Source organism: Pelecanus crispus, chromosome 5 (genome assembly GCF_030463565.1).
Source record: "Pelecanus crispus isolate bPelCri1 chromosome 5, bPelCri1.pri, whole genome shotgun sequence".
NCBI lineage: Eukaryota > Metazoa > Chordata > Aves > Pelecaniformes > Pelecanidae > Pelecanus > Pelecanus crispus.
Window position 1 is genome coordinate 56,464,031 of NC_134647.1, and position 26,039 is coordinate 56,490,069.

The 26,039-nt window shown below is 56.3% G+C and overlaps 2 protein-coding genes across 3 annotated transcripts in view; one reads left to right on the forward strand and one right to left on the reverse strand.

Annotated features, from left to right (window-relative positions):
* Positions 1 to 1,012: 1,012 nt before the first annotated feature.
* On the forward strand, positions 1,013 to 15,470 carry OLFML2B (olfactomedin like 2B). The gene is made up of 8 exons (XM_075711162.1): positions 1,013 to 1,156; positions 2,564 to 2,827; positions 6,348 to 6,455; positions 10,103 to 10,279; positions 12,097 to 12,325; positions 13,318 to 13,866; positions 14,355 to 14,531; positions 14,869 to 15,470. The coding sequence occupies exons 1-8, from the start codon at positions 1,013 to 1,015 to the stop codon at positions 15,468 to 15,470; spliced, it is 2,250 nt and encodes a 749-aa protein (XP_075567277.1).
* Positions 15,471 to 19,062: 3,592 nt separating this feature from the next.
* The window catches only part of ATF6 (activating transcription factor 6), an 80,501-nt gene continuing 73,524 nt past the window's right edge, over positions 19,063 to 26,039 (reverse strand). For both annotated transcript variants that reach the window (XM_075710600.1, XM_075710603.1), the window contains one exon: positions 19,063 to 19,631. In XM_075710600.1, the coding sequence (XP_075566715.1) occupies positions 19,423 to 19,631 (209 nt within the window). In that variant the 3' untranslated portion in view covers positions 19,063 to 19,422. The remainder of the gene's footprint in view (positions 19,632 to 26,039) is intronic.

Consider the following 26,039-nt stretch of genomic DNA (forward strand, 5'->3'; position numbering starts at 1 on the left):
GTTTTGAGGCAAATGCGAGCCTGTGCCATGGCTGGGACACAGTGTTGGCACACATTTGATTGCCGTCGGTACATTTATAAGGGCATCTCAGGTTTCCTCATGTGTCAGCGAGGCCCAGACATCGTCATGGCCGTGCAGACACCTACACAGCGGAGGATGCTGTGCCTGTGCTTTCCCCGGGAACAGCATGTCCAGGACGTTTCCGTTTGGCAGGAGGCGCAGAAGGATACAGGACTGCCAGAGCGCGGCTGCTTCCCAACGGCGTCAGCCTAAATTTCAGTAAGCACATGGAGATCTGCACTCATGGCTAGGAGCCTGTCTTTGAAACGTGAACTGCTTGCGTGACCCCAGCCCATGCAGCGTTACTGGAGAGCCGCAGGCGTGCTGTGCCATCAGGACGGCTTCCCCCTGACCCGAAGCGCGGAGGATGAGACCCAGGCTGTTACCAGGGATGGAAAAGGAGCCAGGCGGGCTGTTAAGGATGGCTTTCCATCCCCCACCGGCTCCCTGGCAAACCTCAGGGGTGGGATGCGCAGGTTTGCTCAGTGCAGGCAGGCAGCGTGGGTATTTTGGGAAGACGGGCTGCAGCCCACCGGAGAAGGCCCACGCGTGGGAGCTCACCGCAGCTCGCTTCGGGCGGACGACGCCCAAGTCCCCGCGGCCTCCCGCTCCCTCCCGGCCCCAGCCTTTCCCCCCGGGACAGGGCTCGCCCTATCCCTCGGAGGCAGCTTGAGCACCGTGCCCACGCCCCGCCGCGCTGGGGGTGGGCTGCGGGGAGCCCCCGCCGCAGGTGGGAAGCGCCGCCCGGGGCGGCCCCGGTCCCGCCCCCCCGCCCGCTCGGCCCCGCCCGGGGGCCCGTCCGGCGGCGGAGGGAGGGCCGGGGGGAGGACCGGGGGGAGGGAGGGAGGACCGGGGCGGGAGCCCGGCCCCGCCCGCGCCCGCCGCGCCGCACCTGAGCGAGCAGCGGCGGCTCCGCGCCGGCCCCGGCCCCGGCCCCCTCCGCCACCCGCCCATGGCTCGGCCGCTGCCGCTGCTGCTCTGCCTGGCCGCGCTGGGCGCCGGCTGCCGGGCAGGGTCCCCCCCCGCCGGCACGGCCGGGCCCTCCGCCGAGCCGCTGCAGGACGAGGCGGACAACCAGGAGAACATCCTCTCCCAGGTACCCGCGGCGTGGGGCTGGGCACCCGCGGCGTGGGGCTGGGTAGCGTCGGGGGGATGGCTGGGCGCAGCCGGGGGGATGCTGGGCGCAGCCGGGGGGATGGCTGGGTGCAGCCGGGGGGATGCTGGGCGCAGCCGGGGGGATGGCTGGGTGCAGCCGGGGGGATGGCTGGGCGCAGCCTGGGTGGTGCTGGGCGCAGCCTGGGTGGTGCTGGGCGCAGCCGCGGGGATGCTGGGCGCAGCCTGGGTGGTGCTGGGCAGCGCCGGGGGGATGCTGGGCGCAGCCTGGGTGGTGCTGGGCAGCGCCGGGGGGATGCTGGGCGCAGCCTGGGTGGTGCTGGGCAGCGCCGGGGGGATGCTGGGCGCAGCCTGGGTGGTGCTGGGCAGCGCCGGGGGGATGCTGGGCGCAGCCTGGGTGGTGCTGGGCAGCGCCGGGGGGATGCTGGGCGCAGCCTGGGTGCAGCCTGGGTGGTGCTGGACGCTGCTGTGGTGCTGGATGTGCGGAGCTCGGCGGGGCCGGCTGATGCGGTGCGCTCGGCCAGCGCTCACCGCCGGGGCTGGGTGAGTGCAGCTGCAGGGAGTTTTGTCGCCCGGGGTACAGCGAACCCGCCAAAGCCCAATGGGGAGCAGTTCTCAGCCCCCATCCTATCATTCCCCCGGGGGGGCTCGGAAAACAGGGAGCTCCTTGGGAGGGGAATTGGTGGAGCCTCTTTGTGTGCGGAGGGGAGGGATCCAGACTCCTTCCCTGCCAGTGGGATGCGGTGGAGGTTTCTGTTAGATTTGGCCGATCAGACTGTGTGCTATTATCTGCCCTCGGAAATGGCTAACGTGGAGACTATTGGAAACATACCGTCAAAGTTATTTTTGCGCTTGGGCTTTCAGAAGCGCTGTCTGCAAATCTCCGAAAAGGAAATTCCTGGCATTGTATGGGGCTAATCAGAAATACTGCTTCACCACCAGGTTACACTGCTTATAGGGTGGCTTTCAGTTGCCCCTCCAGCGCGCCCTTACCCTGTTTGCCCGTGTAAAGGAATCTTGCTCAGGGTAGCAGGTGACTTACTGGGTCTACTGGACATGGAGCATTAAAAGACAGCAGGATGGAGTTCATATTTAAAATTCTTGTATTTAAAATTCAAAGTGGCTAGGTCCATCTTATGCAAAGTGGAATAAAAACCACCCTGTTGGAAGAAGCCAGTTTTTATTCCCCTTGTAGGTAGGGATCAGAAAGCTCTGCGCTTTCTAGAAAACTTCTTGGTCAGCAGATTTTGGAAGAGCCGCCCGTTTTCCTCGAGGTTCAGGGTGTCCATAGTGTCCTTGTCTGGACCTCGAGGTCCAGGGTGTCCTTGTCCCTTGCTGGGCAAGCAGAGGACAAGCAGTTTGCTAACTGCCAGTGATGACCTGTGCTCAGCTCTTAGGTGACTACGACAAGGTGAAGGCGGTGTCCGAAGGCTCTGACTGTCGGTGCAAATGCCTGGTCAGGCCCCTGGGCCGCGGCGCCTGCCAAAGGATTAACGAAGGCGCTTTCCGAGCGGAGGATTTTTACACGGTGGAAACCATCACGTCAGGACCCAGCTGCAAGTGTGCGTGCGTGGCCCCCCCCTCGGCGCTCAATCCTTGCGAGGGGGACTTCAGGCTGAAGAAGCTGCGGGAGGCGGAGAGCAGTGACCTGAAGGTAGGAGAGCAGCTTGCGTTCGGGGCTCTTTTGGGAGGGGGAAGATCTTCTGAAGCCTTTTCTTGCTGAGCTTTTTCTATAAAACTTTTTTCCTAAAATTTTTTCTAAAAAAAATCCTGCAGTTATTTTTATATCTGCATGTTTTATGTAAAAATCAAGCTCAGCTTGAGGGATTGATTCAAGCAGCTGCAGTGGATGATTCACGCAGCAGCACGCTGCCCAGTTTATCCCATGCTGCCTGGGGTCTGCCGTGGCTGCCTGCGCTGGAAGCCCAGGAGGGACTGGGCTGCTCCCTGCCCTTTGTCCAGCACTAAGTGTCCCCGTGGGGACAGTTCTGCTCCACTCAGCAGCTGCCAGGTCTTGTTCCCATCAGGTCTCGTTCCCATCGCAGAGACAGGCTCCTGAGGACCCACGCAAAAAGCTGTTTTGGCTTCTGTGGGCCAAAAGCCACTGATGCGTCAGCGTGAGGGTGTGTTACACAGCTGGCTGATGGCAGGACGGGTTTTTGTTGTTTTATATGTTGATGCTTCTATACTATTTAGCATTTTATTTCTTTAGGAATACATACTTCTTTTCCAAATGCGACGGCGTTTGTTCTAAGTACTCCTGACTTTTCTTGGATGCTTACTTTTGCTGGTATAGCAACTAGCATCAGACCCTACCGAGTTCTCCAGTTTGTTACTTGAGTAGGGCAGCAGAAATCCTCCCCAAAGGGTCACTGGCTTGGTCCAGCCCTGGGGAGTCCCCAGATTAGAAGGTCGTGTGCTGGTGGCACTCGTGTGGGTGGTGATAGGGCGTACCCCGTGGCAGCACTGCTAGTCCCAGCTCAGGTGGGAAGGCAGGCATCGTGCAAGGTGCTGCGGGGCAGCCTCCCGCCAGGGCCATCACGATGGGTTTGTTCTAATTAATTCGGAGCTCAAGGATGTGTTTCATCTTGTCCGACTGCAGACAGTTAGCAGCTTCTTGTCCAAGCTCCCCTGCAGCTAGGGAGGATAAACAGGCACAGGCAGACAATCCATCATTTCATGGAAGGAAGAGTCCCAGTCTGGAGTTGCTTGGTGGTCCCTTGTCTGCAGGAGAAGCCAGGATGTCCCACTTGGCCTTAGATGAGGAGCTGTGGTTAGGGGAGGGGACACCCTCCGGGGTGACAGAGCGACCCCTCAGGTCCCTCCCTGGGGGCAGGCAGAGCTCCTCCAGCAGCAGCTCACACCTCTCTCCCTGTCCTCTCTGGAGCCGGTCAGCCTCCAGGAGGAGCAGAGCAGCGTGGCTAGCTGCGCCCTTGGCTCCGGCTGCCTCTTCCCACCGGGAGCTGCTCACAGCCAGCTGTGGTGTGAAAGCTTGTCCTCTAGGAACTGGCCCAGGCTCCCCCGCTCATTTCGCAAGGATCTGCGGCCAAACGATTTCACAAGGTTTATCCAAATATACACACGTGGGGTTTTTCTTTCCGGCAAAAGTCAAACCCCAGGAGCTTGTGAAAACAGGCTTGCTCTCTCACCGAGCACGGAGTCCCTCCTGGGGTCGGGCGCGCTGGGAACAGTAACTTCTCATAGGAGAAGCCAGGAGACAGGAGAGGACGCAGCTCCGGTTCTTATGTGACTCACGAGGAGCAGCTCCCATGGTCTTCGGTGGGGAGGGCCAGGAGGGACAAGCCAGGCCATCGCATTGCTCCTAACAGCCTCAGGAGTTTTATTCTCCTTGCTGGTCTGATGAGCATCGTTCTTGCCTGGTCCAGCAGCAGGACGTGCATAGTTGTGCTCTGTGTCTGTTGTGTTTTAACAGGCTTTCTTCTGCTCTGACTCAAAAATCCTGGGTACTCTGTTTGCTGGGATAGCTGTGGGAAGTGGCCCAAAATGAGAGCCCTCCCTTACGACGGGTGGGCTGGAGGATGCATCCCCAAGAGAATGGCGAGGAAGCGAGTAGATAAGCCCAGGGAGCAGGAGTATCCCTGGGGCACCCCAACACAGTGCCGAATGGCTGTGCTGGGCGTCCCAGCTGAAGGTTTCAGTCCCATCTATGCCTTTAATAAGGTCCCATGGGAATGCATGGGCCATCAGACAGTGAGAGCCAAAGTCTGCAGTGGGTGAAGGGAAGGAAACAGTGAGTTGACTTGTGCATCAGTATGGTGTTTCAGGGAGGGTCAACTTGGTGTTGGTAGGGGTAGGTGACTCTAAGATCTGTTTTTGTGAAACTGCACCTTACTGCTCCTCCGCTGGTAGGTGCGGTGTGTGTTTTGGGGGTCTCAGATGCAGAGTCTGTGTTCAGGAAGATTTGGAAGGTGGTTAATAAAGTCTGCAACCTTTGTGCATTGATGGAAATTATCCAGCCTGCAGGGAAAGCACATGTCTCCGGTGGCTGTCTGGCAGGTTGCGTGCATTGTATCGGTCGTCTCCGTCCAGTTCTCAGTGGAAAGTGGATGCGTAGCCATAAAACAGTCCTTGTCTCTTAATACTGCCATTTTATCTGGCCCCAAAAAATCTTTCCTTTGCTGTCAGCTCCACAGGGAGACTACAGAGGCTGGGGTGGAAACTCAGCGTGCTGCCAGCAGTGCTGCCTGTACTTCTCTCTTGTTTATGGAGCTCTGTTGACCGGTTTGTAGCTGCTAGGAGAAAATGTCACCGCCTTGTAGTAATTCCCACACATCAAAAATACTTCTCAACCATCAGGGCTGTAAGGTCTGCAGTACCACACTGTATATGTGGGGACACATGGAGACACGTGGGACTGGAGGGAGCGGGTGCGTGCAGGAGCGGAGGCAGGGGATGGCCTGGGAGCTCTCCCACCAGCCCCTGCCTGCACTGTCCTCTGCAGAGTGAGCGCCAGGAACCGTATGAAATGCAGAAAGAGGGTATTGCTGTCCGGATCCCCAGGTTTGCTGAGCAGGGGCTGGTGCTGGGCAGGACGTGGGGACACAACCCTTCCTGCTACAGGAAGGAGGTGAATTAAGCACAGGGCATCTCTGAAATGGGTGATTGAAGGAGAAGGCAGCATCCCTCTAATAAAGTTGCTCTCCAGGGAAGCAAACTGTTAGCAGGCTGGCACTAACTTTCAGTTGCTTCACTCTTCCATTTGTGAACATTTTAAAATTTTTTAACAAGTTTCTTCTTGTTCCAGGAAAAAAAACATGGGATGGCATGAACTCAGAGTCTGATGTCAAACTCGACTTTTTATTTGAGCTGCCGTTTGCTTATTGCCTCTTTTGTTGCCAGTGGTGTCACTGGTGGGGTAGCTAAGCCTTTGGGCTTGTGAGAGAGCCTGCCTAGAGCTGGCAAGGAGGGCAGTGCTCCTCCTTGCTCTGCTTACTAATCCCCAGCACCCAAAACATGCTCCTCAACCCCTGAAGCTCTGCATGCCATGCTCCTGCCTGCAGCAGCAATGTGGCAGGGCTGTGTAAGGAAAAACTTGTGTTTTAATAAACTTCTTGGGCTCAGATGTGTGCATTTCCCTTTTTGGCTGCAGAAACCACGCAGGGTACTTTATAGCAAGTGCCTCTGACTGACGGTGTGCTCCCTTTGCCTTGCAGCTGTCCTCCATCGTTGAGATGCTGGAAAGTGCATTTTATGGCTTGGACCTTCTGAAGCTGCACTCGGTCACAACCAAGCTGGTGGGTCGGGTGGAAAAGCTCGAGAAGGTAAGATGCGTCCTGCTCTCCTTCGAGGTTGTTGCCTTCAGTGGGGCTTGCCTCAAATCAAGTACTTGGTACCTTTGGTGCATTCAGAGCCTCGTTCCTTTTGGAAGAAATGTTAATTAACTATTTGGCTGAAACTAAAATAGAACAAACTAGATTGTCCAAACTACACCAGACTAGTCCTCCAGACTAGACCTCCAAACTCTCCAAACTAGACCTCCACTGCTCCTCGCAGGCAGTGCCCGGGGGACCACCACCCCATCAGCCTCCCCTGACCCTCTCCAGTTCCCCCCATCCCTCGTGGCCCAAACTGGGTGCGGGATCCCAGCTGTGGCCTCACCAGGACCAGCATCTGCTCAGAGTCGAAAGGGCCAGCTGTTAAGTTTTTCCTTTTCTCAATTTTATGTCTGTGCTGGCGCAGTAGTTGTTCTCAACTAGGTGCTTTTGTGCTGCTTGATGTGGGGGTGAGCAGTTCAGGGCTGGTGCCGGGACACACTCGCTGGGACAGCTGGTAGCCAAGGAGGTCAAATTCCTTAAGGACCAAGTTACATCTTGGCCTGTGTTTAAAAAGAGCTGAACCCTCAGCACTGCTAAAAAGATAGATAAAGCGCCTTCCGTTTTTGGGTGGCTTTTTTTTTTTTTAGAGCAGACTTCCAGTGAAATCATTTTCACTTCCATACAGTTTAATATTTCTTTGGCTAGTACAACATAGGGTTTGCAGTTTGTTGAGCTGCGCTCAGCTATGTAGCAACAGGTTGCCAGATTAAATACTGGAGTTTTCTCCCGTGGTCCGTATCTGGGACAGTAATTCCACATTCTTGTCGGAGCGGAGCAGTCCCGTTTGTCTGCAGCCAGGAGCCAAGAGGCGATGATTTATAAAGCCAAAATTCCACTTGCAAAGTGTTTCGGGAAGGCACGGTGTGCTCCATCCTGGGGTCAGGAAGGAGACAGCCGAGAGGAGTGCGCTTGCCTGGGGGGCTCTGGGTTTCCAAGCACAGTGATTGACCTAAAAGCGGGGAAAAGGGGTTTTGAGGTCTAAAAATAACAAAGAACCAAGGGTTTTGGTTGCAATCCCACCCTTTTCCTGTGGTTTAGCATATTCTCCAGTTCTTACTTGGGTTTGCTGCCGAGTCTTTGCTAATTAGGGGAGAGGAGTGAGGGAAATGGGAGCTGTGCCACCAGCCCTGTGCCACCCGTCCCCATTGGGGAGCTTTGCCACCATGGCACTGGTAGCCATGGGACTGGTGGTGGGGCAAGTCCTGTCCCACGGCATGGTGAGCTGGGCTCACCAAGAGCGGGGGATGCTGTGGTGAACACGAAGGGCCCCATCAGGACAGGTCAATGGTCTACTGCTATTTAACATCCACAGTAGGCTGGATTAGGGATGATGGAGGGGACAACCCTTTTTTGCTATCCTTTTTGGATCGGCGGTCTTGTGAATTTGTCTCACTCTGAAACTAGTTGACTGAAAATGATGCCATTAGACATTGTCACCTTTAAATGGGTCAGACCAGAGTGGCACAGCCCGTCAGGTCAGTGAGCGGGGAGTGCAGGTTCCTCAAAAACCTTGCCAATGGTCGAGTCGGAGGGTAAGGTAAGCATTAGGAGTTTGGGTGTTGACAAATGACGCAAGTGATTACTTCACGTGTGGGTACCACTGCGCTCTTCAGTACCAGAGTGGCTCTGTCTACCAGCTGGACCCTGCACAAGGGGTTCAGCGTGAGCGGTGGAGGTGGCACTTCGCTGGGCACGTCACGGTGACCTTGCAGCGTGGCTGCTCTGCTCGCAGCCCGTCACAGTGAAGCAGACGGGCAGAAGGCTTGATCTGGCTGAAGTAGTTTGGTCAGAGATGGAGCAGTGAAGGTGTAGGAGGGGGGAATTCACAGATTTGGGTCTTTAATTTCCCAGAAGCAGGGCTGCAGGATCATGTAACAAGCAGCTGAAGCTGCCTGCAGGATGGAGAAGGACAGGAGAGGTCTGGGTTGGATGGGATAGGGCAGAGCTGGTACAGGCAGTGCAGGCAGCAGGTGTGAAACGCTTCCTGCTGCTGGCTTAGCACATAAATTCCTGTTGAGAGGAGGAGGATTGCACCCTGCATCGGCCACGGGATCTGATACAATGGACAGCTGAGATGCTGAACAAGAGCCTGGCATGGCTTCAAAGCGTCGGCCTCCCAGGCGGGTGTGCTTTTGGCAGCTGCTTTCCGGCAAAGCAGCTGAGCAGCCTCAAGCAGCATTGCAGGCCAGGCTTTGGTGGTGCCTCCCCACTCAAGGGGAGGCAAATTTTATCCCTAAACAGGTCATAAGCCAAACATTACACAGAATAAGTGATAAGGGCACAAGACTGTCGGAATCAGCCGTCCTCCCAAAAGGAGGAGGGTGTCAAAGCTGCTTCTGCGCTGCTCCTAGGAGAGCATCATGACATCCCCTGTTCCTTTTCTTACTACAGCAAAATACTCGCTGAAAAGTCCCTGCGTTATTGGACTCAGCCTTAAAATTGCATGATAAAGCTGTGACTCACAATTCCTGGGTAAAGACTGGGAGTTCAGATATCCATGGAGGGGGCTGCGGTTTAACTGAGCTCAGGATGATATTTTTGCAGAGATGAGAAGGTATTGCAAGATGTTTCCAGTATAACATGGTATTTTACACAACTGGTGTCGGTCAGGGGAATAAACCCCCAAATACTTGGTCCGCAGAGCTAGTGCCTTCTCTAGCAAGGCAGCTCCTCTGCTTTGTCTTTAGCTTGCAGCTGTTGCATCAGCTGGTGATTTTGAGGTCACAGTGGGTTTTAGGAGAAATTAATGGCAGGACAGATTGAAAATGAAGGATCAGGGGGAACCACCCCCAGTATCTATGTGAAAATGCTCTGATTGATGTGCCACCTATTCAAAGCAGTTGCTGTTTAAGATGTAAAAGACCAGGGAGTGATGAGCAGGGACTGCAACAACCCCTTGGTGACAAGGTGTGCCTACGGTTGGGGGACTGAGAAGGGCAAAGGGGTTTGCCTGTCCTGGGCTGCCCAATGAGCTGCAGCCAGCCCCAGCATCCTCCTGGTCCCAGGATAGCTCTCTGAGGGTCACTGGCTCTCTTCCTCTCCCCAGATTCTTCCTCTTTTCTGTGGGAGCAGAGGGTGGTGGGGAGGAGCAGTCCCTGAGTGCGGGCACTGCGGGGCAGGACCGGGAGAACAGAAACCAGACAAGTGGGTTACTGACCTCAAGGACTTGCCTCGGGGGTCAGGCAGGCAGGGTGGGACCCTGCTAGGGAAGTGGGATTAATAAATGGGAGATAAACTTGTGCTGCCATAGGCAAAGGGCATGAGGCTGGGACTTTAGATGTTTTGGCTTCTTTCTATGAGCCGGTGAGCGTGGCTGAAGATGGGTGTTGAAGAACCTCAAGGCCACTCTCCCACTCCGTGAGGCCCTGTGGCAAAGAGCGGATCTGGGATGTGCACACCAGGGATGGGGTTTCTACATCCCACCGGGGTCAGGGGCACTTTCTTAGCAGCTGAGGTGCCCAGCTCCGTGGAGAAGCCCAGCTGTGAGCCTAGGATGGGAGCACAGAGCTCACTGGCTCTTAGGCTGTGGTTTGGGGGCCGTGGAGCATCCCTTGTCTTTACGTAAGGTAAAGCCTCCTCTCTTGCTTTTCTAGGGCATGTCCAGGAACTTCACGCAGGAAGGCCACCGGGCAGGAGCCAACGTGGCGGAGGGTCCGCAGGATCCCCACCGCAGGGACCGGGAGAACTGCTCCAGCCTCATCACCAACAGCATTGCCGACATCGAGAGCTCGCTGCAGCGGGACGCCGAGGCTGCCTACACGCACGCAGAGGTACGACCACCCCAGCGGGTCGCACAGCTCGAGGCCGCTGCCGCCGCGCAAGCTGGCCCAGAGGGTGTCTCCTGGATGTGGCCCCCAGCGGGCCACTGGCCCGGGGTTACTTTCTTCTCAGCTCGTCTGACCCCGTTTCCGTGCCTCCGGCTCCAGCCTGCTTCTCTCGGCGCAGCCCAGCTGCCGCCGGGCCGTAGGAGGGAACAGGAGCAGGCTGCTCTCTGGGCCTCCCCCCTTCCGTGGGGTTGTTGGGTTTCGAGGTCAGAGGCGGCCGTGCTGCTTGGAAAGAGTGATGTCATTGCGGGGCCGGCTGGGAAGCGCTGGGAAACTCGGAGCCTTTGATTATCAGGGCTTGCGGGGCTAAGTAGAGGGACAGGCTGTCACCATTCCTCCCAGGGAATTACCCCTCCCCAGCCAGCCCCTGTGCCTGGTGGGCTCTGGGCAGAGATTTGGGCATCCCACTGGCGCCGGTGCCCGGCCCCAGACTGTGGGGGTCCCTGCGGGGTCTGCCCAGCATGGGGACATCCTCTGCCTGGAGCAGCGGTTTCTGTGCAGCCCCAGAGAGGGGGGAAAGGGTTGCTTTGGGAAAAGGCCCGCCCAGGGTGTCCTGACCCCCTTGCTGCTTTGGTGGTGCAATCTAGGGTGGCCTCACGCTGCTCTGGTCCGTACTGGGTGGCTCCTGGAGCATCCTGCCTTCACCCCAGGGTCCCCTCTGCAGGGGCAAAGGAGGCGTCTGGGGAGGGGGGAACAGTCGCTGCATCGTTTCCAGCTCCAAGCAGGACTGCTCAGCTCTTGGGGGTGAGGACAGCCTGCACGTTGCCCCCCACCCCACCCTGGCAGCTGAGAGCAGGCGTTGCGGGTCCTACATAGGAGTGGGCTCCCCGAGCCCCAGCGGGGAGAAGGGTGGGCTCCCGTGCACGCGCTGGGGGTCGGCGGGTGAGAAAATGGCACCGAGCACCATGTGCCAGCGCGCTCCGCTCGGGGGGGGGCCGTGCCCCTTGGCAGAGGGTGTCCAGCGGCGTTCCCAGCCCCTCTCCCCCTGCTCCCCAAGCCGTAACCTGAGCAGGGGCTCCGCTGCCCGCTGGAGGGGAGCCAGCCCCGGCCAGGTGGGAGAGCGAAGCACGGGCTTTTATTACCCCGGGTGACCTCATTTCCCAGTGTTCCCCTTTTCTTGCTGTTAATTGCAGCAGGGCTGCGAAAGAACCCTGGGCCCGTCTTCTCAGCCAAACGGGCACCGCTTCAACCTTGGGCTGTCTTTCCGATTTCCTTTAACGAGATGAAATCCTTCAGGCATGAGCTGCGGCAGCTGGTGGCTGCCTGAGCGCCGGGTTCCCAGTCCCTGCCCTGGGGGGTTCCCAGTCCCGCTGGGAAGGTGCCCTCAGCCTCTCTGCTCTGCCAAAGCTTGGTGCGCGCTGCGCGCTCGCTCGGGATCAGCCACCGGTACCGGCTCCTGGCATGCAAGGAGGTGTCCAGCGCGTCGACATGCGAGCGGCTGTAGTGAGGGGTGTACCCTGCTAACGCTGCCCTGGCGTCCCCCCGCTCTGCCCGCGCGTCCTGCATCCCATAGCCCACGCCTTACTGAGCACTGAGTGCCAGGTTTGCAGGGTGGCACCAAGGTCAGGCAGAAGCAACGCCGGTCTGCCACCCCTGCCATCTCCTGGGGGTTTCTCACAGCAGAAGGGACCGAGGTTGACCCTGAGAAAGGAGGGAGGACGGAGCGTCCTACCCAGCGCTCGGCTGGCCAGCCTGACCTGCCCCGTCCCCCAAAACGCGGCCATTCTGGCCCATCCTGTAAAAACCTCCTGCATTTCTTCCAGGGAAAATATGAAGAAAGATTCCTGAAAGATGAAACCATCTCCCAGCAGATCAACTCCGTCGAGTCCCTCCCAGAGCTGCACCTCTCTCCAGAGGATGAAAAGCCCAAGCAGCTCTTGCAGAGGAAGCTGCACGTAAGGAGCCGGCCTCCTTCCAAGCCCACCATCGTCCGAGGGGTCACCTACTACAAAGCCCAGTCCACCGAGTCGGAGAATGACATCGAGGAGCAACGTGAGTTGGGTTTGCAAGCGCGTCCAGTGGGATGGCTGGCTGTGTCCCGTAGCAAAGCCAGCACCTGTCCCTGAGTCCTGCCTTGTCCCTTGGGAACATATGGGCCACCATGGAGAGGAGGGCTTGGAGGCAGGAGGAGGTGGGACAATTGGTACCTCACCGCTGTGCAGCCTTTGAGCCCTACGTGAGGGAGCAGCGCAGTGTTGTTATTCCATGGAAAATCCCTGGTAGCTAAGGAAATAGGTCACTGCTTTGGTTTAAAACGCCCAGCATCAGCACCTTTCCAGAAAGTAAATGCCAGTTTATTACATATGTTAGTCCTGCAGATCTGCCTGCCTGGTGACGTCCGGGGAGGTTTGTGCAGGGGTCGGGGTGGCAGGAGGTGGCTCAGAGCTGTGGCTGGCTGCCCTGCAGCTCAGCAAGCTGCTGCTCATGGCTCCAGCCATGGTGAGAGCAGGGGGCCGAGCCCTCAGGGGCTGGCAGCAAGGGCAAACAAGGCAAGCGCCCTTTCTGCGCAAAGCCAGCTCAGCAGCGATGTCGGCCAGCACAGCCGCGCGTGGATTTGCGAGATCCCTGAGATGAGGAGGAGCAAAGGGCACCGGTGTCCTGTGCCCTGGCTGAGGCACCTGCTTTGGCAGCCCGGGTTAGGTGGGTGGGATGTGGCTGGGTGCTGTGGCTGTCTCCATCTTTCCCCATCTCTGGGACCTGGCAGGATTGAATTGCAGTCCATCACCTCCTGCTCCACTCGGCCTGAGGTGGTGGACATGGATGTGACGGGGTCTCACTGACCTCCTAACACGGGCAGCATCAGCCCCTGCCAATCCTGCAGTCCTTTCTCTGGTTGGAAATTAAGAGGAAAATCACGTGGATTTAGTACAAGAAAGCCTGGAGAAGTGGACGGAGGAGCCAGCGCGGTGGGGCAGGCAGAGAGGGGCTGTAGGGCACCTGCTCCCGCTTGCTGTGGGGCTGACGCCCATGCCTGTGTTTGGCAGCGGACGAGCTGTTCAGCGGGGACAACACGGTGGACCTCCTGATCGAGGACCAGCTCTTGAGGCCCAGCAGCCGGACGGGTGCGGGTGTGAGGAAGCCCTCCCCGGTGGGATGGCCACCCACCCCTGGCAGTGACCCCACCACCCCGCCGGCTGCCGAAACTGCCGCCACGGCCACGGTGCCCCTGTCCCCTGCCATGTCCGCGGGGCCCACGCCGGACCCCACTGCTGTGAGCTGGCTGACCCCCACCCCAGAGACCACGACTGCCTCGGTGGGGCTGGCAGAGGAGGGGACCCCACAGCTACCGGCAGCCTTGGCCAGCACAGTGATGGCCACAACCGCGGAGAGCCTGCCCGCAGCCACCAGCCCTGTCCCCAGCCTTGCCGTGGCCACCACCGCCAGGACCTCGAGTGACGTGGGAACGAGCCCTGCCCCAGAGAGCAGCCCAGGAGCCTGGGGACAGGCGAGCACCCCCGCAACGCCGGTCAGCCCCACCATCCCCGCCACACCAAAGCAGGCCCTGGAGGAGGAGGACATCAGGAACATCATCGGTGAGTGCCTGCAGGTCCTGCACCGATCCAGCTGTGCGCATGGGGGCTAGCCCGTGCCCGTGGCATGTCCTGCTAAGCACAGCACAGCTGGATTTGGTCACGGGTGGGAGGTGTCATGGAGATGATGGCTGGACAAGCGCTTTACTGGGGCACCAGATTTTACTTGCTTGTTAACTCTGGAACCTACTGTAGTCACCTTCCAGTTTGCAGGGCTGGGGTGGGCAGGGCAGGAAGAGACCTCCCCGGAGATGGACCTGGGACAGGTCTCAGTCAGGGCAGGGACATGGCCGAGGCCATGGGGAGCTCTTTGCAGGATCCGGCTGGCGCTGCTGGGCCTTGTGAGGCTGAGCCCAGGCCGAGGCAGCAGGCGTACCTGCTGGGTGGGCAGGGAGCTGGAGGGCAGGCGATGCACGCAGACCCCCCAGCAGGAGTGGGGAGAGCGTGGCCGCCCTGCCTCAGGCCTCGCGAGCCTCTCTCCGCCCATGCAGGGCGCTGCAAGGACACGCTGTCCACCATCTCGGGGCCCACCACCCAGAACACCTACGGGCGCAACGAGGGGGCCTGGATGAAGGACCCCCTGGCCCGGGAGGAGCGGATCTACGTCACCAACTACTACTACGGGAACACACTGGTGGAGTTCAGGAACCTCGACAACTTCAAGCAAGGTGGGCTTGCGCCATCCTCAGTGCTGCGCTGAGCGGTGGCCGGCTGGTCCAAGTAGCGTCCCCGTTCCCTGGGATGCTGCACCATGGGGGGATGCTCTGCCCGGGGACCCTTCCCTCTTGGGCACTGGTACCTGGCGTGTGGGGTTCAGAGCACGGGGCAGGTCGGTCTGCCTGTGGTGGCTCTGGACTTTCTTGTCGCCACTCCAGGCTGTGGCTGGTGGCCGGGAGGGAGTGCAGGCAGGGTGGGGGGCAGAGGGTGCTGGGGGCTGCTGCAGCAGGGCCGCCAACCCTAAAGTAAAAGGTAGAGTCTTGCCAGCAAGGTGTCTCTGCCCCACAGGGCGCTGGAGCAATTCCTACAAGCTCCCGTACAGCTGGATCGGGACAGGGCACGTTGTCTACAATGGCTCCTTCTACTACAACCGGGCCTTCACGCGCAACATCATCAAATACGACCTGAAGCAGCGGTATGTGGCCGCGTGGGCCATGCTGCACGACGTGGCCTACGAGGAGTCCACCCCGTGGCGGTGGCGGGGCCACTCGGATGTGGACTTTGCCGTGGATGAGAACGGCCTGTGGGTCATCTACCCAGCCATCAGCTACGAAGGCTTCAACCAAGAGGTGATCGTGCTGAGCAAGCTGAACGCGGCCGACCTCAGCACCCAGAAGGAGACCACGTGGCGGACAGGGCTGCGGAAGAACTTCTACGGGAACTGCTTTGTCATCTGCGGGGTCCTGTACGCGGTTGACAGCTACAACAAGAGGAACGCCAACATCTCCTACGCCTTTGACACGCACACCAACACGCAGATCATCCCCCGGCTGCTCTTTGAGAATGAGTACGCCTACACCACGCAGATAGACTATAACCCCAAGGACCGCCTGCTCTACGCCTGGGACAATGGGCACCAAGTTACCTACCATGTCATCTTTGCCTACTGAGACCCCCCACCACAGTGGGGCACTGCAAGCCAGGGGCCACCAGCACCTTTTATTATTATTTTTATTGTTATTATTGTTATTTTGTACAAAAGTAAGAGTAAATGATGGGTTTTGTTTCAAGCTGTTTTTTTTTTATGGTGGATTGTAGATCGATCCCCAGGCCAGAACCACCCCCTTTGTCTTTGCTGTAACCTTGCTTCTGCTTTTCCTTCCCACGAGGAGGAGGTCCTTTTTTGGAAGGGCAGACCCGGCTCTCCTGCCTGCGGAGAAGGAGGTGGCCCAGATGCGGTCCTCCTGATGAGGTTTTTAGCTAAAGATGATCAGCAAGAGACCCAGAACCTGGTGCAAAGCTGGCCTTTCCCGTGCAGGCACCAGGTCCCAGTGGGACGCTGATGTCCGCCTGTCCTGGTGGAGGGGCTGTGTGTCCCGTGGGAATGTCCCGTCTCTCAGGACCATCTTCCCAGCCGATGGCCAGCAGGCCCTTCGGAGATCCTGCTGTACAACGGGGTTGCGAGCGCAGCTCTGGCAGCCCCTGGTGCTGGCACTTATGCCAAGGACTGTCCCCTCTGCCTGGGGCTCTGACCTTTGCAACTTGCTCTGGGGGTCTGGGCACACCCTGAGCCCTGACTCACGTCTGGAGCGAGCTGGTGGCGGGAGGGGGACACTGTAAATACGTGTAGATGGCTTTTGTTTGTTCATTTTGTAACCTGAAATAGTCACCTTTGGTATTTGCCGGGTGAAGGCTCTGTTCTGCCGGGTGCAGGGCCGCCTGGGTGGGGAGCCCTCGGGGTGGGGGGAGCCCTCGGGGCGGGGGGAGCCCTCGCTCCCTGTCCCCCTGCCGCTCTGTCTCCTGCAGGGTCTCAGTCCTGGGTGCCCCCTCATGGCCGCGCTCGCCCTGGTCCCAGCTGTTGGCCATCGGGAGCCCCTTGCAGAGGCACAGCCCTTGCCCTTCTCGCCCAGCAGCATCTTGTATTTACCTGCTGTTAATAATAAAAGATCAAGTACCTTTGCAGCTGTTTGGGGCTTTCTTTGGGTGTATGGAAATGCACAGGAGTTTTTTTGGGTGGGTTTTGGTTGGTTTGGGGAGTGCCAGTTTACACCCCAAAGGCATGGCTGGAGGGGACCTCGGGGCTGGCTGTTGGCTGCTTGGTCATGGCCCCAGGGCAGGATGGTGTGGCCATGTCCAGCCCTGAGAAGAGCTTGGCTCTCTCATGCCTGCAGTTGCCCTTGGGTCACCAGGGGCCGTGGTGAGACTCCCTCACAGCCTCCTTTTCCCGTGGCCCTGTGTGAGTAGCTCATGGGGGGGGCTGGTGCACAGTGCCCCCTCCCCAGGAGCAGGGCGGGGTGGTGGTGTCTGGGTGCACACGTGCCTTGGGCAGTGCCAACACTGGGCCAAGCGGAGCCACGCTGCAGCCCAAGAGACAGCAGAGACTGCCCCGGCCTTCTAGTCATTTGCTTAAGTAAAAGAGTATTAAACAAAATAATAATAAATAAAAGAACCATTTTATTGCCTTCAGTGCTAGAGACACAGAGACCAGAAATGCACAGGATGAGAGGTGGTCTCCACCACCGGAGCCCACGGGTGCTGGCTGAGGATGTGGTGCCACAGCAGCCCGCGAGCGCCCGGCCCCCAGCAGCCCTTTCCAACTTGCCAGGCTGTGCCAAGCTCAGCCATGGCGGCCGGGTCCCCTCCCCAGCTTCCCGGCAGCAAATGCCACCCCCCAGAGCAGCCGGCTGCCCCTGCCCAGGGCTGCGGGGGAACTGCGTGCCTCTGGCTGGGGCACCGCAGAGGTTTTTATTTTTGACTATTGTGTGAGCTGGCCCACAGTCAGGTGGGGCCGGGGCCAGGAAAACAGAACTGGTGCAAGGAGCGCAGCCAAACTCCTTGCCGAGCCCACTGCTTCCCAGCAGCGCGAGCGCCGAGGGGACGGGGGGCCTGTGCAGCTCGCACTGACTACGTGGCAAAGGGCAAAGCTTTTCCATAGTGTTGGCAAGGCACATACTTTACGGGGTGTATTGCTCCTCACCCGCCTCCTTGCCTCCCCCGAGCTGTTTGTCTTGCTGCAGGATCAACCTTTATTTCCTAACAGCCCCCCCCCCCCAAATAATAATAGTAATAATAATAAAAATAACCCCCCCCCCCACATCAGTCAGCGGTTCAGACAATGAAGGACAGGCGGTTGGCTGGCAAACTGAAGCCCATCATCTCCTGTGCTAACTGCAAAGGGGAAAAAAATAATGTAACATGCTGAAGTCATTACGAAAGGCCGATGCTCTGCTGGCGTCTCATCCCAGCTGAGCACCACAGTGCACTGTGCGCTGGAGCCCCTCAGCCCAGCTCCGGCCCAGGGCTTGGCTGACAAACTTGGGACCAGTTAACAGAGCTCTGCAGTGGGCTTTGTAACGGCAGCAGTCGGCTACGAGAGCCATGCCTAGTAGCTCAGTGCTCAGGGGCAAACAGCACGCTCCCCTGCTGCGTGACCAGTGGCTGTCAGTGCTGGCAAGGCACAGAAGGGGTGTGTGGGTCTGAGTGTGTGCGTGTCTTGTGTGTGTGTCTGTCTGTGTTTCAGGAGGAAGGTGCTGTGGCTGTGCCCCACTGAACTGAAGCCACTCTTCTGCCCCAGCGGGGCCAGTGCTGCTCCACAGGCTGTTAGCCGTGAAAAGCATTAAATATCACAAAAAAAAAAAAAAAAAACAAACCACAAAAACCCCAAAACAAAAAACAACAAAAACCCAAACAAAAAAAATTGGGGGGGTGGGGTGGGGGTGGGAGAAGAACTGCAGTACAATCTTTAGAAATGCATGTGCTGCACTAAATCACCACCCTTGGGGCCAAGCCCCAGCCTTTTGCCATGTGGCTCTGTGGGCTGGGGCGGGGGGGGGGGGGGTGTGTGTGTGGGGGGGGGTGTGAGCAAGCCCCAGGCCCCGTACCACCCAGGTGACCTGCTCACGGGGTCCAACCAAGGGACTCCCCTGGCAGGGTGACTCCCTCACGCTTTGTGGCAGTGCAGGTCGTTCTGCTCGTAGTGCTTTGGCTCTAAGTGCGGGTTCCCACCACCCTGCTGGGTAGCCGGGGCTGGGCTGCCCCACGGCACCGCTGCGACCATGGGCAGCAGCCCACTGCTTCCCGGCAAGGAAGCTGCATGGGCAGGGATTTGGGGTAGGTGTGTGGATGTGCAGGGGGGTGACAAGGAGCAGGACTGTCCGGCCAGGCCCATCACAGCCACCCTGGCAGAGGAGGGATGCTCCTGCTCCTGGGATGCAGGGCCAGGGCTGGGGTGGCAGTCCTGGCATGGGGTGCAGGTCTGTGGCTTTCCCTGCACCTGCAGCTGGGAGACGGCTACTGCTTCCTCCTGCTGCCTCGAGTGCGCTGGGGGAAGGCTGAGCTCAAACATGGGCCTCCACAGTAGTGTCTCTGGGCAGGACCCCAGCGCTCAGCACGCCACCTCAGAAGACAGTTTAACAGGGACAAAAAAAAAAAAAACACCACCACCAAAAAAAACCCCCAACAACACAACCCCAAAAACAAAACAAAAAAAAAAAAGCAAAACCCAAAAAACCCCACCACCCCAGAAACCACCCCACAATTTTGGACAGTGCATAAGTAGCAAGGATGGCCCGTGCCACTCTGGTGCCAGCCCCAGGCACAAGCTGCTGATGCCGACACCAGGACTGCAGCAGCGTGCATCACCCGCACCCCTGGCATCGGGCACCACATGCTGAGTGGGTCTCCCAGGCCTGTCCCCGGCAAGGGGACACTGTCCCCCAGTGTAATCCCTGGGCAGGATGCAGCCCTTGGGAAAGGTCAGGCACAGGAACAGGCTACGCGTGGTCTGCCCTTGCTGTGCCGATATGCCAAGAGCCCGGGGACCCGCTAACGAAGGGGCTCAGTCTGGCAGCAGGACCTGCTGCATGCCAGGTGTGCGGGCTGTGTGCAGCTACACCGCAGGAGCTACTGAAGGGATTTGACAATAGCCCTCAGGGTATGAGGAGTCTCTGGGACGGAGGGAGATGCGCTGTAGAAAGTGTTGGTCTGATTTCTGCGCTGCTCTCGGAGGTAGGGAGGGACAGATGAACTTTTTATGTGGAGGATCCTGGTGTCCATCACTTCGCAATCGATCTGCATCATCACCTCGTAGTCCTGCCCATTGATCACATTCTCTGCAAAAGTAAGAAAAGAAAAAAAAAAAAAAAGTCAGTTAGCCCTGCAAGCTAGTGACCTAATGGCACCAAAAGCAGAACTTTCTGGGCCAGCTCCTGCTGAAGGGGGGAACCCCTTCCCTTTTGCAGCTCCACACATGGAGCTCCATCTCACACAGTGCAGCCCCAATCTGCTCATGACACCTCAAAGGGCCCAGGCCACGCTTAGCATGTGCAGTCACACCTAGAAATTAATGTAAGTCTTTTCCAGTCCTTCATCTGCACGTAATTACCGAAGGAGTTTTCCTTGTATAACGTTTATTACTGAACTGTTGTTCTTGAGCCACTAAAGCGTAGGGGTGATTGAAGATAGGGCTTATTTAAGAAAGCTGAACGTTTCACTTTCTTTCTGTTGGTTTAAGAATACTGTAAACCTCTTGACACGGAGGATCTAGAGGAATTTCTTCACCAGATTATTAATAAAAAAGTCAAAATTCTATCTCTCAAAAGAATTAACTGCACCTCATTACTGTGCTGACCTAGCTGTTATATTTGTATCACGTTGTGGTGTGACATTGGACAAGGCCATTACCCTTGAGAGGCCTCCGGACACGGGGAGACCCAGGCCAGCACATGGGACCCCAGCTCAAGGGTGTGCTGGGCTCCACCACCCTGGCACGGCCCCAGGCCGGGCATGTCTGCTGCCGCAGAAGCTCCTGGGCTTGCAGGCAGAGGCCGTGCACATGGCCAGCATCTGCTGCCTGGATTTAAAGGTGGGAGACTTTTCCCTGCATAGACAGTGTGTCCAGGAATGCGAGAGCCGAGATCGGATTTCCAGGCACGACCAATCCTTGCCTTTCAGAGTCAGAAACACTGACTGCCATCGGCAGGGTTTTCTTTCTGTGCTAAGGAGGATGGAAGATCACCTAATGGAAAGCGTATGGATTGGAGGAATGCAATACACATTACTAATTTTTACTGTTTTCCTGGATTAACTCTGACTCTGGATGACAGCTGACAACCGCGTCCGAACCCTCTTGTACCCCACGCCACCTGTAGAAGCCATTAGATCAAGTATGTCTGGTATAGTAATGAAAAGCAGGAGCAAACCCTTGCTAAGGGGGCTGACAGCCTGCAAGGGAAATCAAAGCTCCCACCTGCAGAAATGAAATGGAAAAAGCTCCGTATGTGCCACCGAGTGACCGAGGCCAGGAGCAGCTGTGCATGTCTCTGGTCCAAACACCCCAACAAGCACCTTGTCCCTCCTGGCTGTGGTGCTGCTGATAAAGCCCTGTTGTAGCTTCAGTTGCTGTGTCCCCAGCTGGGACCCTTTTTGAAACCATCCCTCCAGGTCACCCCTTCTCTCAGCCTTTGGATGTGCTCTTGGTTCTCATGCCACAGGCTCAGGTGGTGCCGCTCAGGACAGGGGCTGCACGGGGCAGCTGGGGGCACAAGGAGAAGCTGGGGCGGGGAGTGGGGTAAGAGCCTGGCCTTTGGGCTGGAGAGAGCAAATGGGAACAGATCGGCTCCCTGTTACACAGCAAGCTGAAAATGCAGCCCCTCAGCTCTCACGTTGCAGACGACAGCTCAAGAGGACCCTGGCTATGTGAGAAAATGGGCTCCAAAGCCACAAATGGGTGAGGTGGGATGGGACGGCAGCCAGGGCCAGGAAAACCTCTCGGTAAGGCAGTAAGACTTTCCCACGTCTGCCCACAGCAGCCAGCACAGCGGGCTATCATGAGGTTCCCTGGTTTTGCACAACACGGAGGAGAACAGCAATCCCAGAGAGCAGCCCATGTGAGGGAGGGAGCTGCACTGCGTGGGTGGCAGCGGGGAGCATGGGAACCAGATCAGCCCATCTCGGCCAGCTGTGATCCCACTTCTCCCAGCACTGACACAGGCTCCCCCGCAACTAAGTGGACCACAATTAAGCCACAGCTCTGCGACCCCCCTGTGTAAGAGGTGCTGCATCTTCTGAGGCCACCACAGCTGAGACAGCTGGGAGGAATCACGCTCACAACGATCCTCTCTGGCCAGCAGACCTCCCCATGGAAGGGACTCTCAGACCCAACTCAGACATTCACAAAGTGCCTGAATCCTGCCCTGTGCGTGTGAATTAGCACAGGAGTGACACTCAGGTTTAAAGACAGGTATCTGATCCTTTCCCCTTTTGGGTTGAAGGCACTGTCAATGAAGAGCTGCTGCAGGAAGCCTCTGCAAAGGGTCTTGGTCTCACAGTGATGAGGACAGTAGCGGGAATGGCTCAATTCCCACTAGAGACATTTCTTGCAGCCTTTCTCATTACCATTAGCACCAAAATGACATAGAAGAGGAGGTGGGATTTTCCGCAGAGACAGCAGTTGCTGCTTGGTGATGCTCCTGGGTGCCTGGACCAGCTGTGTTCAAAGGAGCAGTCTGAAAGCCCTGCCAGCCCCAGGACACCTGGCCACCATCAGAGAGCCCTGCCTGGCCCACCCCAGCCCAGAGGGTGGAGGGGCTGATGCTCTGCGCCAGCCCACGTGATGCTCTCGGCAAAACAACAGGCAAACGTGACCTGAATGCAGCCGGCGCAACCCGATGTTTGGAAAGACTAGCTCACTGTCAAAGGGGCAGGCATTGCAAAAATGATTCCACATGGCTCCGTCCTGAGCTTGATGCCATTAAACTGTTTCACGATCTGGATGAGGAATAGAGAGCATACTTATAAGATTTCTGGAAGATGCTAAACTGGAGAGATTTCAACGACCTTGAGTATTGGATTAGACTGCAGTTTCAATAAAAGAGACAAGCTGTCCAAAATCTTCAGGATCCATTTCAACCAAGGCCAGAGTGGCGTACAACACTCAAGAGAACTGGAAAACACGAGTACAAAATGGGGCCGGGCAGAAGCACTGCAGAAAAAGCTTGAGGACTGCAGAGGATCACTGTGCATAAGCCAACAGCATGACAGGACTAGAAATGATCAGATCGATTTAAAGAGAAACAGATTTATCTTTGACCAAGTTTCTAACGATAATGAAATATCAACCCTGGATGAAGCTACCTCGGGAGACCAGAGGGTCTTCGTGACTGGCATTTTTTTAAGGAAAGGCTGGACGACTGCCTGTCAGACAAGACCCAGGCTACCTGAGCCTGCCTCTGCACAGGCGCAGGCACTCGCAATCGCTCATGGTCTCTCTAGCCCTGCCCTTCTGTGAGCTGCAGGTGCCTATGCATGACTGAAGCCCCTCAGGGTAGACTGCAACCGATCATTACAGAGCCCAGGCCCACAAAGAAGCCAACATACGTCAACTGAACTGTGATGACTGTCTGTCTGCTCTTTGTTCATGACAAAGACAAGGCAGTGCAACTTGGACAAAGCCCTTTCAGTGAGATTTGAGCTGACATTTGCCACAGGGTAGGGAGGCACACCAGCCAGCGCCCATGGTTCAGACAGCAGTGAGAAAGAACACTGCTGTGCCATGTTTCCTTGATGATCAGTTTAAATCCAATGGCTACAGAGTTGGACATGTTCAGCCGTGCTATTCCTAATCTCTTGTCAGCAAGCAGGCAATACCTGGAGTAGAGCTGTGGGGTCTCCAGGGGACCCTGTGGTCTCACCTCATCCACAGAACAGGCCAACAATTTTGCCTTGTGATTCCTGCATCAGATCTTTTAAAAATAGCCTGGTCAGGCTTTCTTTCCTTCCCCTTCCATGGGGCCATCCAGCAGTACCAACATCTGGGAGACACCAATGGAGGATAAGGTGGGTTTTCTAGAGAGGCCATGATGAGCGCTGATCTTGGCAGTCATGCGTGGCTGATCCCTGGAGGGGTCAGTGCACGTAACCAGTGCTTTCTGTCAATGCTCAGGTCAGCCGTGTACTGCACTGCCTGAGCACACAACCTCGCAGCCCTCTACAGGGAGGTGGACACGGGCAGGGGTGTCTGTGAAGGCAAGATCAGCAGCTCAAAGTTGCTGCTTGCTGCTGCTGCTGCTGGTTTGTTGGCCGGAAGGCCAGCGCTGCCAATCTGTGTTACACGGGGCTGCTTAATAGCCCAGAGCAACACCGACACTGAATAATTTCTAAAGTTTATTGTTTTGAGTTACCTATGGCTGATGTTTTGTGGGATTACATAAGCGAAAACACAGGAATGGATCCTCTGTAGAGGTGTCTGGATTTATAGATTTATTGCTCCTCTTTGAAGTTCAGAACGCACAGCTATTCATAGGGCCTCAGGCTTAAGAAGCTATCATTCCCACACCAAAAGGCTGTGTTGCACTTCATTATTTGTTAACAGGTTTAAAAGCTGTGCTTCAGATGATAGACTATTTCAAATTAACAGCAAAGGTAATTGTGCCAAGCATTGGTGTTCTCTGCACCTTCTCAAAGAGGCTCGCTGGCTCTCGTGGACTGTACCAAACTCCCAGCACGAGTTTGGTCTAGGGAACAGAAATCTAACTCTCCGGTGCTGCTCTAGAGAGTTTATGGCAGCTCCTCTTAAAAGCAAACACGTTGCAAGACCCAACTGATGAAAGCTGAAGTCGGCAGTCCAAAACAGAAACACTGAGCAAATAAGGCTGAGGGTAATAACTACCGTTACAAATTACCGAAGATGGTGGAAGATTTTCTTCATATTTGAAGTACTAGATTTTCAAAACTGGCTTATTAGAAAGACCATAAAACCAAAGTCCTCCTTCTTCCCTTAGTAGTACTGGCACATACCAATCAGCTGAATGTTCAAATGTCTGTCTTTGAGACCAAGCACTACTTCTATAAGAAATGCTGTCTTAGAGAAGGGCAGAAGACAGGCAGAGGGCTTGAGAGGCAGGCAATGAAAATCTTAGTGTCTGTTCTGCAGTAAGTCAGAACAAATGGTGACGTGTATTGTCTCTCTAGACTCAAACTCTGTATGTGTCAGTGGGCTGTTTGGCCCTATGGATGCAGTCATAGGACAGGAAAAAGTTATTCTGGTAATTTACCCTTTCCCACTTACAGGCACCTTCCCCACAAAGCTTTGCTGCAGGAAAAGGCTTGTCTTGAAAACTGCACAACTTGCAGAGAGGCTGCAACAGAGCTCCCCTGAAATACCACCTGACCTTGTGAAGTGTTTCAAGGCTGTAACCAGCCACCACGAAAGAGCTTTGCAGCTTTCTGAAGATGTGCTCATGGCTTAGGTACATTGATAGAGAGAGCCTTGTTCTATCAAATGAACTACAAATTTTGTCCCACAGTGGACTACCCAAAAAATGCTCTGTGAGACCAGTAATGTATAACTAAGGGCCTGGGCTCCTGATCTGACAGCCCCCAATCCTAAGACTCGTCTCTAAGGTCCTGTCCTGGTTTCGGCTGGGATAGAGTTAATTTTCTTCCTAGTAGCAGGCATAGTGCTGTGTTTTGGATTTAGTAGGAGAAGAATGTTGATAACATGCTGATGTTTTTAGTTGTTGCTGAGTACTGCTTATGCTAGTCAAGGACTTTTCAGCTTCCCATGCTCTGCCAGGTGCACAAGAAACTGGGAGGGGGCACAGCCAGAATAGTTGATCCAAACTGACCAAAGGGCTATTCCATACCACATGACGTCATGCTCAGTATATAAACTGGGGGGGGTTGGCTGGGGAGCAGCAATCGCTGCTTGGGAACTGTCTGGGTATCGGTCGGTGGGTGGTGAGCAATTGCATTGTGCATCACTTGCTTTGTATATTATTATTACTGTTATTATTATATTGTTATTATTATTATTTTACTTTATTTTATTTCAATTATTAAACTGTTCTTATCTCAACCCAGGAGTGTTTCCCACTCTCACTCCTCCGATTCTCTCCCCCATCCCATCAGGGTAGGGGGAGTGAGCGAGCGGCTGCATGGTGCTGAGTTGCTGGCTGGGGCTAAACCACGACAGTCCCAACTGCCTTTCCAGTAGATAGCCCACGTACCTACTGGCTGGTTTCTTAGTAGGTGACTTGTAAAAGTGGTCAGAACTTGCCCGGCTCTACTCCCACACTGTGCTCACTGAATATCCAGTTAAGCTAGTGTCAACCACATAGATCTGGACTACATGTCCTCGCTTCTGCTGATAAGATACAGGGAGGGAAATCACTTGCCCCATCTTTACTTTAACTACCTGTCTTTGTCAGTAAGGCCAGAGAATTATCACCTCCTGGTGGACAACAGGATAGAGTGAATTTGCTATCCATGAAACCAGTTTAGTTGATGCCAAAGTTAGGTGCTAGAGAACTATCTCTGTGTAAGGTGATAAAAAACCCACCAACTCTTTTAAAACCATCTTTGCTGAAGAGCTATTCACACCCTTTACACTTTCCACATTTCCTTCTAACGAGAAAGCTTGCTTCGCCACACCAGGTTCCAAAGCCAGCCAGTGTCAGTGTTCATTTACACTTGGAGCCACTTCTGCAGCCCCACCTATCACACCGGCAGGAACCCAGACA